The sequence below is a fragment of the Eleutherodactylus coqui genome, chromosome 11 (assembly GCF_035609145.1).
Source record: "Eleutherodactylus coqui strain aEleCoq1 chromosome 11, aEleCoq1.hap1, whole genome shotgun sequence".
Classification (NCBI taxonomy): Eukaryota; Metazoa; Chordata; class Amphibia; order Anura; family Eleutherodactylidae; genus Eleutherodactylus; species Eleutherodactylus coqui.
Window position 1 is genome coordinate 140,457,492 of NC_089847.1, and position 12,658 is coordinate 140,470,149.

The window sequence follows — 12,658 nt, forward strand, 5'->3', positions numbered from 1 at the left end:
AGAGCGACACCTATAGACGGGGAGCGTGATCCTATCAGTACGAGGAGAGCGACACCCATAGACGGGGAGCGTGATCCTATCAGTACGAGGAGAGTGACACTTATAGACGGGGAGCGTGATCCTATCAGTACGAGGAGAGCGACACCTATAGACGGGGAGCGTGATCCTATCAGTACGAGGAGAGCGACACCTATAGACGGGGAGCGTGATCCTATCAGTACGAGGAGAGCGACACCTATAGACGGGGAGCGTGATCCTATCAGTACGAGGAGAGCGACACCTATAGACGGGGAGCGTGATCCTATCAGTACGAGGAGAGCGACACCTATAGACGGGGAGCGTGATCCTATCAGTACGAGGAGAGCGACACCTATAGACGGGGAGCGTGATCCTATCAGTACGAGGAGAGCGACACCTATAGACGGGGAGCGTGATCCTATCAGTACGAGGAGAGCGACACCTATAGACGGGGAGCGTGATCCTATCAGTACGAGGAGAGCGACACCTATAGACGGGGAGCGTGATCCTATCAGTACGAGGAGAGCGACACCTATAGACGGGGAGCGTGATCCTATCAGTACGAGGAGAGCGACACCAATAGACGGGGAGCGTGATCCTATCAGTACGAGGAGAGCGACACCTATAGACGGGGAGCGTGATCCTATCAGTACGAGGAGAGCGACACCTATAGACGGGGAGCGTGATCCTATCAGTACGAGGAGAGCGACACCTATAGACGGGAAGCGTGATCCTATCAGTACGAGGAGAGCGACACCTATAGACGGGGAGCGTGATCCTATCAGTACGAGGAGAGCGACACCTATAGACGGGGAGCGTGATCCTATCAGTACGAGGAGAGCGACACCTATAGACGGGGAGCGTGATCCTATCAGTACGAGGAGAGCGACACCTATAGACGGGGAGCGTGATTCTATCAGTACGAGGAGAGCGACACTTATAGACGGGGAGCGTGATCCTATCAGTACGAGGAGAGCGACACCTATAGACGGGGAGCGTGATCCTATCAGTACGAGGAGAGCGACACCTATAGACGGGGAGCGTGATCCTATCAGTACGAGGAGAGCGACACCTATAGACGGGGAGCGTGATCCTATCAGTACGAGGAGAGCGACACCTATAGACGGGGAGCGTGATCCTATCAGTACGAGGAGAGCGACACCTATAGACGGGGAGCGTGATCCTATCAGTACGAGGAGAGCGACACCTATAGACGGGAAGCGTGATCCTATCAGTACGAGGAGAGCGACACCTATAGACGGGGAGCGTGATCCTATCAGTACGAGGAGAGCGACACCTATAGACGGGGAGCGTGATCCTATCAGTACGAGGAGAGCGACACCTATAGACGGGGAGCGTGATCCTATCAGTACGAGGAGAGCGACACCTATAGACGGGGAGCGTGATCCTATCAGTACGAGGAGAGCGACACCTATAGACGGGGAGCGTGATCCTATCAGTACGAGGAGAGCGACACCTATAGACGGGGAGCGTGATCCTATCAGTACGAGGAGAGCGACACCTATAGACGGGGAGCGTGATCCTATCAGTACGAGGAGAGCGACACTTCTGGAGAGGGAGAGTGCGATCTTACGGCTCTGCTATCACAATGGGAATTGACAGGTGGGTTATGTAAGTTTTGCGCATTGTTTGGCAGACATCGCTGGCGGGTCGGGACACGCTCCGTGAATAAGGCTCATTCCTTCTCAAGTATTTGGACAGGATGAAACAATGAATATTCAGTCATCTCAGTTCATGTACAAAGGGAGAGATGTCCTATCGCTGAGCGCGCCATTAATGTGCAGCCAGACGCTTCACTGTCACTTACAAGGAGGATGCCCTGAAGGAACAGCGCCCCCACATGGCCAGATTGTGAAAGAAAAATTCTAATGAAGCAAATGACAAACTAGGAGTTTGTGAACTTTGGAAAGTAACAAAGACCTCAGGGGCGATACAAGATGGCTGCCAGAGGCCTGGAAATAACGATCATTACTGGTAATCCGCTCCTCCATTAACCTTGTTCACCTGGTCTGCATGTGATCGCACATTGCCCTTCTCTACAAGTATTCTGCTCTTGCTCATATAATAACGGGCTCTGCCCCTTCTCTATAACTAGCACCATATTCCACACATATGATAAGGCTATGCTCCGCCCCTTCTCTATAACTAGCACCATATTCCACACATATGATAGGACTATGCTCCGCCCCTTCTCTATAACTTCCACCATATTCCACACATATGATAGGACTATACTCCGCCCCTTCTCTACAACTAGCACTATATTCCATGCATTTTATAGGACTATGCTCCGCCCCTTCTCTATAACTACCACCATATTCCACACATATGATAAGGCTATGCTCCGCCCCTTCTCTATAACTATCACCATATTTCACACATAATATAGGACTATGCTCCGCCCCTTCTCTATAACTACCACCATATTCCACACATATGCTAAGGCTATGCTCCGCCCCTTCTCTATAACTAGCACCATATTCCACACATATGATAGGACTATACTCTGCCCCTTCTCTATAACTAGCACCATATTCCACACATATGATAAGGCTATGCTCTGCCCCTTCTCTATAACTAGCACCATATTTTGCGCATATGATAAGGCAATGCTCCGCCCCTTCTCTATAACTACCACCATATTCCACACATATGATAAGGCTATGCTCCGCCCCTTCTCTATAACTACCACCATATTCCACACATATGATAGGACTATGCTCCGCCCCTTCTCTATAACTACCACCATATTTCACAAATATGATAGGACTATGCTCCGCCCCTTCTCTATTACTACGACCATATTCCACAAATATGATAAGGCTATGCTCAGCCCCTTTTCTATAACTACCACCATATTCCACACATATGATAGGACTATACTCCGCCCCTTCTCTATAACTACCACCATATTTCACACATGTGATAAGGCTATGCTCCGCCCCTTCTCTATAATTACCAGCATATTCCACACATATGATAGGACTATGCTCCGCTCCTTCTCTATAACTAGCACCATATTCCACACATATGATAGGACTATGCTCCGCCCCTTCTCTATAACTACCACCGCATTCCACACATATGATAGGACTATGCTCCACCCCTTGTCTACAAATACCACCATATTCCACATATATAAGGCTATGCTCCGCCCCTTCTCTATAATTAGCACCATATTTCACGCATATGATAAGGCAATGCTCCGCCCCGTCACTATAACTACCACCATATTCCACACATATGATAAGTCTATGCCCCGCCCCTTCTCTATAACTACCACCGTATTCCACACATATGCTAAGGCTATGCTCCGCCCCTTCTCTATGTCTACCACCATATTCCACACATATGATAGGACTATACTCCGCCCCTTCTCTATAACTACCACCATATTCCACGCATATGATAAGGCAATGCTCCACCCCTTCTCTATAATTACCACCATATTCCACACATATAATAAGGCTATGCTCCGCCCCTTTTCTATAACTACCACCATATTCCACACATATGATAAGACTATGCTCCGACCCTTCTCTATAAATACCACCATATTCCACACATGATAAGGCAATGCTCCGCCCCTTCTCTATAACTACCACCATATTCCACGCATATGATAAGGCAATGCTCCGCCCCTTCTCTATAACTACCACCATATTCCACACATATAATATGGCTATGCTCCGCCCATTTTCTATAACTACCTACATATTCCACACATATGATAAGGCTATGCTCCACCCCTTCTCTATAATTACCACCATATTCCACACATATGATAAGGCTATGCTCCGCCCCTTCTCTATAACTACCACCATATTCCACACATATAATAAGGCTATGCTCCGCCCCTTTTCTATAATTACCACCATATTCCACACATATAATAAGGCTATGCTCTGCACCTTCTCTATAAATACCACCATATTCCATACATATAATAAGGCTATGCTCCGCCCCTTCTCTATAACTACCACCATATTTCACACATATTATAGGACTTTGCTCCGCCCCTTCTCTATAAATACTACCGTATTCTACACATATAATAAGGCTATGCTCCGCCCCTTCTCTATAACTACCACCATATTCCACACATGTGATAAGGCTATGCTCTGCCCCTTCTCTATAAATACCACCATATTACACACATATAATAAGGCTATGCTCCGCCCCTTCTCTATAAATACCACCATATTTACACATACCTTACACATCTCCACCCCGCCATACCGTGTCCATCTGCACCCCGCCATACCGTGCACATCTCTACTTGCCATACCGTGCACATCTCCACTCCGCCATACCGCGCACATCTCTACTTGCCATACCGTGCACATCTCCACTCCGCCATACCGCGCACATCTCCACCTCGTCATACTGTGCACACCTGCACCCCGCCATACCGTGCATATCTCCACTCGTCATACCGGGCATATCTCCACCCCTTTATCTTCTGTGTCCCCCCAGTATCTGTAGTATGTAAGTGACCCATCCTTGTCATGACCAATAAGATCTCTTCCTGAATCCAGCATGGCTGCCAGTCTGTAAAGTGACGCTATAACATGCGATGCTTGTAAACAGAAGGGTGTTTATTGCGCAGTAAATCCTGTATAAATCTGTTGTGGGGGGAGACACCAGAGACAAAGGCGGGATGAATAATTCATGGCCTGCGAGGGGGCATCCTACCTAAAATAGTTCCCGCTGCTCCTTTAAATGATTATTTTCTTCCTCTTTAAAGCATCATTAATTCAGCCGCGTCTCCCGCCATCGCCGAACACAGGAGGTGAAGGAAGCGTTATTTAACCCACATTCCGATCTAGATCCGGCGCGGGGAATAAATAAAACGTCGATATGGAGGCCGCAGATTTGTGTCCAGGAGGAAAAAAACAAATCGTCTGCAAATCAAAATCAACCACATGGAAGGAGGGCAATAAGCCGGGTGTTCTGGATATTGCGCGGTGTGAGTCCGGCACAATATAGCGCTAGTGCAGCCATTGTAGCAGATCGGCATATGCAATCAGAAGCCAATTGTTAGTGGACTGAGCGCCGCACATACTGTGCTCGATGGTCTGATGAGGTATTATAGGCCGAATGCAACGCGGCTGCCGCCATTAGGAAGGGACCTCTTTAACTTAACATTGATGGGGACTTGGCTGGGTGTCCCTCATGGGGGGTGAAGTCTTACTTTCCGCATTGTTACCCACACAGACTTAATGCGTTAATCTGTGCGCTGTGACCTCCCTTCATTCTGAGCGGCAAATGTGGCGTATTGTGCAGAAAACACATAAAGTGCCTTGTTATCAGTCATAGAAGATCCCCCCACCAGTTATGTCCCACATTCACTTCACGGGTTTACTGCCCTCTGAATTAAGAACATATATACTCTCTTGGAAACAGATCCACCTTGGAGGTGCCATCCTGCATTCTAAACGTGTAATTACACACCTGGAGCATGATGCACACATAATGCACAGTATTGCAGTGCCACGGGGCTGTTGTAATCCAGAGCTGCACTCACTATTCTGCTGGAGTCACTGTGTACATACATTACTTATCCTGTACTGACCCTGAGTTACATCCTGCATTATACCCCAGAGAGAGCTGCACTCACTATTCTGCTGGTGGAGTCACTGTGTACATACATTACTTATCCTGTACTGATCCTGAGTTATTAGCTGTATTATACTCCAGAGCTGCACTCACTATTCTGCTGGTGGAGTCACTGTGTACATACATTACTTATCCTGTACTGATCCTGAGTTACATTCCATATTATACTCCAGAGCTGCACTCACTATTCTGCTGGTGGAGTCACTGTGTACATACATTACTTATCCTGTACTGATCCTGAGTTACATTCCATATTATACACCAGAGCTGCACTCACTATTCTGCTGCTGGAGTCACTGTGTACATATATTACTTATCCTGTACTGATCCTGAGTTATTAGCTGTATTATCCTCCAGAGCTGCACTCACTATTCTGCTGGTAGTCACTGTGTACATACATTACTTATCCTGTACTGATCCTGAGTTACATCCTGTATTATACCCCAGAGCTGCACTCACTATTCTGCTGGTAGAGTCACTGTGTACATACATCACTTATCCTGTACTGATCCTGAGTTACATCCTGTATTATACCCCAGAGCTGCACTCACTATTCTGCTGGTGGAGTCACTGTGTACATACATTACTTATCCTGTACTGATCCTGAGTTACATCCTGTATTATAATCCAGAGCTGCACTCACTATTCTGCTGGTGAAGTCACTGTGTACATACATTACTTATCCTGTACTGACCCTGAGTTACATCCTGTATTATACTCCAGAGCTGCACTCACTATTCTGCTGGTGGAGTCACTGTGTATATACATTACTTATCCGGTATTATACTCCAGAGCTGCACTCGCTGTTCTGCTTTACAGGTGCTGGTGACATTGCAGCAGAGCGTTTGTTGGTCTCTGCTTTCTTCTCATTAGTAATTGATGAGACGCCCGTGTAACGGTGCCCGGCGCTGCCCGTGAGCGCCCGCCCTCTCACCGCACACCAGGTGACGTGCGCTGCAGGTTTGGTACCCTGTTATTCGGTAGAGCAGGATGTGATTGTTTGCTGTACGAGACACCAAGTCATCCTGGAGATGAGACCTTGCAATGGCCATCGAATAGCCCTGATGTTCCCGCGGCCTCCGGAGCTGTGAGGGGTCGTCCGCCGGCTTAGAGGGATAGATGCGAAGAAGCAGAGTTATATATACACACATAAGATGGCGCAGACGCGGTGGGACTGAATCCTGGGAAGGGTCTGAAGGTTTTATGGTGTCTGCTTTGGCCTTCGGATGCCGCACGTGACAGACGCCGTGCTGATCTCACATTCACTTTCAGTTGCGCCTCTCAGCGCGCAAAAAAGCCGTCAGCATGCGCTATCTGGACATATTACGCACACACGTCGGCAAGTACGCGTGTGATTGTGTTCTTGCTGCGTGCTCCCGTGTGTGAGATACGCCCGCGGCACTCTGATACAATTACCACGCGCGTCTACGAGGCTGATACATTGTTACGGCTTCTGCTAATGACTTTCCTATTTATGGTTGGTTTAACAGTCTACTGTAGTGCCGGCGGATGGACGAGCGGGGTGACGGGTTTACACCAAGCAGCTCCGTCATTAGGAGAGCTGCGCACGCAGCGGCGGGAGGGGGGAGCTCGTAGATGTAATAATGTAGCCCTGGGAAGACTCAATATTGCCACATCCTCTTCTGTCCTGGGAAAGCTGGGTGACGAGCAGTATGGCCGCCACCACCCATCCCGCTCCGGCTGTAACTGTCCGGGCGTAAGGGATTGCAGATCTGACAGTCAGGAACCTGGGAAAGATGGGTGATCAGCAGGCCTGTTGCCGTACGTGTCGCAGTGGCCGGGGGGCCACGTCTTCAGCTGGCGCGCGGTTGGATCACACGACGTCTGGTGCCCACTGTGCCCGCTGCCGTTGTCTGTGCAGCTGTGTGGCTTGTACTGTGTCTGACCTGCTTCCATTGTTCTTCCCGACAGGTGATAACTACCCAGTGCAGTTCATTCCATCGTCGATGGCAGCTGCCGCCGCCTCTGGACTCAGCCCGTTACAGCTCCAGGTATGTGGACCTACGCCAAATGCCAGCCCTACACTGATGTGCATGTGTCAGTACTCACTGCCGCTCTGGGATTGTAATCCTAAACAAGTGCCTCTGGGTAAAGCCAGGTTAAGATCGGTCTTGTACAATGGAGCGCTGCAGAACGCTACAGCCCCTGTATCATCCTGTCGCTGGTGAGACGGGCTGCTGATCGCGGGCGCCCGCTCACGTTACGCCGTCAGTCTCTCTGTGCTGTTTTTAAAGCCAAAAAACTGAATTAAAACAGAAAACGATCTTTTCTGATTTCAGTGGATTTTCAAAAAAGCAGAAACAAAGGAAAAGTTTGCTTCGATCCCGTTATGCAGACCGCGCTATTTGTTCTCTTAAAGGGCACCCGTCACCCTTTATCTGACCGCACGGTCTAAACAGAGATGAAGTCTGCCATCCTAAAGTATCCTCCCCTCCGTGCGGCGAGCACGCCGCTGTAATGCTCACTTATCGGTCCGGTGCTGTATGTGGATGGAGGGGGCGGCCGGACCACCTGCGCAGCCCTTTATAACGTCCCCAACACGTGTGCAGTAGTCATGGGGGAATCTGCGCACACGCCTGATGGCATGCCCGCCGCACGGAAGGCAAGTGGGACGCTTTAAGAATTCTCATTTCATCTCTGTTTAGACGGTGCGGTCAGATAAAAGGTGACAGGTGCCCTTTAAGAGAATAAACAGCGCAGTCTGCATAACGGGATGGCAGCGAACTGACAGCTTTCACTAGGAAAAACGGAAATAGTTATTTCTAATGTACTTTGGCTTCTCCGCAACAGAAAATATTACTATCCAGTGTGATGCTGAGCCGCTGTATCTAATCCTGTCTAGTGTAATGCTGAGCCGCTGTATCTAATCCTGTCTAGTGTGATACTGAGCCGCTGTATCTAATCTTGTCTAGTGTGATGCTGAGCAGCTGTATCTAATCCTGTCTAGTGTGATACTGAGCCGCTGTATCTAATCTTGTCTAGTGTGATACTGAGCCACTGTATCTAATCCTATTTATTGTGATGCTGAGCCGCTGTATCTAATCCTATATTGTATGATACTAAGTCTCTGTATCTAATCCTATCTAGCGTGATGCTGAGTCACTGTATCTAATCCTATGTTGTATGATGTTGAGACGCTGTATCTAAGCCTATCTAGTGTGATGCTGAGCTGCTGTATCTAATCCTAACTAGTGTGATGCTGAGCCACTGTATCTAATCCTATGTTGTATAATACTGAGTCGCTGTATCTAATCCTGTCTGAGTCGCTGTTTCTAAGCCTATCTTGTGTAATGCTGAGCCGCTGTATCTAGTCCTATGTTGTATGATACTGAGCTGCTGTATCTAATCCTATGTAGTATGATACTGAGCCGCTTTCTCTAATCCTATGTTGTATGATACTGAGCCGGTGTATCTAATCCAGTCTACTGTGGTTCTAAGTCGCTGTATCTAATCCTATGTTGTATGATACTGAGTCTCTGTATCTAATCCTATCTAGTGTGATGCTGAGTCACTGTATCTAATCCTATGTTGTATGATGTTGAGACGCTGTATCTAATCCTATCTAGTGTGATGCTGAGCCGCTGTAGCAAATCCTGTCTAGTGTGATGCTGAGCCGCTGTATCAAATCCTATCTAGTGTGATGCTGAGCCGCTGTAGCAAATCCTGTCTAGTGTGATGCTGAGCTGCTGTATCTAATCCTATCTAGTGTGATGCTGAGCTGCTGTACCTAATCTTATCTAGTGTGATACTGAGCCGCTGTACCTAATCCTATCTAGTGTGATACTGAGCCGCTGTATCTAATCCTATCTAGTGTGATACTGAGCCGCTGCATCTAATCCTATCTAGTGTAATGCTGAGCCGCTGTATCTAGTCCTATGTTGTATGATACTGAGTCGCTGTATCCAATCCTATGTAGTATGATACTGAGCTGCTGTATCTAATCCTATGTAGTATGATACTGAGCTGCTGTATCTAATCCTATGTAGTATGATACTGAGCCGCTGTATCTAATCCTATGTTGTATGATACTGAGCCGGTGTATCTAATCCAGTCTACTGTGGTTCTAAGTCGCTGTATCTAATCCTATCTAGTGAGATACAGAGTCACTGTATCTAATCCTATGTTGTATGATACTGAGTCTCTGTATCTAATCCTATCTAGTGTGATGCTGAGTCACTGTATCTAATCCTATGTTGTATGATGTTGAGACGCTGTATCTAATCCTGTCTAGTGTGATGCTGAGCCGCTGTATCAAATCCTGTCTAGTGTGATGCTGAGCTGCTGTATCTAATCCTATCTAGTGTGATGCTGAGCTGCTGTACCTAATCTTATCTAGTGTGATACTGAGCCGCTGTACCTAATCCTATCTAGTGTGATACTGAGCCGCTGTATCTAATCCTATCTAGTGTGATACTGAGCCGCTGCATCTAATCCTATGCTGTATGATGCTTAGCCACTGTATCCAATCCTATGTTGTATGATACTGAGCCGCTGTATCTAATCCAGTCTAGTGTGATTCTGAGCCGCTGTATCTAATCCTATCTAGTGTGATACTGAGTCACTATATCTAATCCTATGTTGTATGATTCTGAGCCGCTGTATCTAATCCTATCTAGTGTGATACTGAGTCACTGTATCTAATCCTATGTTGTATGATGTTGAGACGCTGTATCTAATTCTATCTAGTGTGATGCTGAGACGCTGTATCTAATCCTATCTGGTGTGATGCGGAGCTGCTGTATTTAATACTATGTTGTAAGATGCTGAGTTGCTGTATCTAATCCTATCTAGTATGATGCTGTGCCTCTGTATCTAATCCTATGTTGTATGATGCTGAGCCGCTGTATCTAATCCTATGTTGTATGATACTGAGCCGCTTTATCTAATCCTGACTAGTGTGATACTGAGCTGCTGTATCTAATCCTATCTAGTGTGATTCTGAGCCGCTGTATCTAATCCTATCTAGTATGATACTGAGCCGCTGTATCTAATCCTATGTTGTATGATACTGAGCCACTGTATCTAATCCTATGTTGTATGATACTGAGTCTCTGTATCTAATCCTATCTAGTGTGATACTGAGTCACTGTATCTAATCCTATCTGTTGTATGATGTTGAGCCGCTGTATCTAATCCTATCTATTGTGATGCTGAGCCGCTGTATCCAATCTTATCTATTGTGATACTGAGCCACTGTATCTAATCGTATGTTGAATGATGCTGAGCTGATGTATCTAATCCTATGTTGTATGATACTAAACTGCTGTATCTAATCCTATCTAGTGTTATGCTGAGCTGCTGTATCTAATCCTATCTAGTATGATGCTGAGCCGCTGTATCTAATCCTATGTTGTATGATGCTGAGTCGCTGTATCTAATCCTATGTTGTATGATGCTGAGTCTCTGTATTTAATCTTATCTAGTGTGATACTGAGCCACTGTATCTAATCCTATCTAGTGTGATGCGGAGCTGCTGTATCTAATACTATGTTGTAAGATGCTGAGTTGCTATATCTAATCCTGTCTAGTGTGATGCTGAGCCGCTGTATCTAATCCTATGTTGTATGATGCTGAGTCGCTGTATCTAATCCTATCTAGTATGATACTGAGTCACTGTATCTAATCCTATGTTGTATGATGCTGAGTCGCTGTATCTAATCTTATCTAGTGTGATACTGAGCCACTGTATCTAATCCTGACTAGTGTGATACTGAGCCGCTGTATCTAATCCTATGTTGTATGATGCTGAGACGCTGTATCTAATCCTATCTAGTATGATACTGAGCCGCTGTACCTAATCCTATCTTGTATGATGCTGTGCCACTGTATCTAATCCTATGTTGTATGATACTGAGCCACTTTATCTTATCCTGACTAGTGTGATACTGAGCTGCTGTATCTAATCCTATCTAGTGTGATTCTGAGCCACTGTATCTAATCCTATCTAGTGTGATACTGAGCCGCTGTATCTAATCCTATGTTGTATGATGTTGAGCTGCTGTATCTAATCCTATCTATTGTGATGCTGAGCCGCTGTATCTAATCCTATCTATTGTGATGCTGAGCCGCTGTATCCAATCTTATCTATTGTGATACTGAGCCACTGTATCTAATCGTATGTTGTATGATGCTGAGCTGATGTATCTAATCCTATGTTGTATGATACTAAGCTGCTGTATCTAATCCTATCTAGTGTTATGCTGAGCTGCTGTATCTAATCCTATCTAGTGTGATACTGAGCCGCTGTATCTAATCTTATCTAGTGTGATGCTGAGCTGCTGTATCTAATCCTATGTTGTATGATGCTGAGCCGCTGTATCTTATCCTATCTAGTGTGATTTTGAGCCGCTGTATCTAATCCTATGTTGTATGATACTGAGTCGCTGTATCTAATCCTATCTAGTGTGATGCTGAGCCGCTGTATGTAATCCTATCTAGTATGATGCTGAGCCGCTGTATCTAATCCTATGTAGTGTGATACTGATCTGCTGTATTTAATCCTATGTTGTATGATACTGAGCAACTCTATCTAATCCTGTCTGGTGTGATACTGAGCCGCTGTATCTAATCCTACCTAGTGTGATGCGGAGCAGCTGTATCTAATCCTATGTTGTAAGATGGTGAATTGCTGTATCTAATCCTGTCTAGTGTGATGCTGAGCCGCTGTATCTAATCCTGTCTAGTGTGATGCTGAGCCGCTGTATCTAATTCTATCTAGTGTGATGCTGAGCTGCTGTATCTAATCCTATCTAGTGTGATACTGAGCTGCTGTATCTAATCCTATGTAGTGTGATTCTGAGCTGCTGTATCTAATCCTATGTAGTGTTATGCTGAGCTGCTGTATCTAATCCTGTCTAGTGGGATGCTGAGCCGCTGTATCTAATCCTATCTAGTGTGATGCTGAGCTGCTGTATCTAATCCTATCTAGTGTGATGCTGAGCTGCTGTATCTAATCCTATCTAGTGTGATGCTGAGCTGC

At 46.3% G+C, this 12,658-nt stretch overlaps 1 protein-coding gene across 7 annotated transcripts in view; it reads left to right on the forward strand.

The window, feature by feature from the left end:
* SOX6 (SRY-box transcription factor 6) overlaps nucleotides 1-12,658 on the forward strand; it is a 461,372-nt gene that overhangs the window by 377,788 nt on the left and 70,926 nt on the right. For all 7 annotated transcript variants that reach the window (XM_066583692.1, XM_066583696.1, XM_066583695.1 and 4 more), the window contains exon 10: nucleotides 7,591-7,670. In XM_066583692.1, the coding sequence (XP_066439789.1) occupies nucleotides 7,591-7,670 (80 nt within the window). The remainder of the gene's footprint in view (nucleotides 1-7,590; nucleotides 7,671-12,658) is intronic.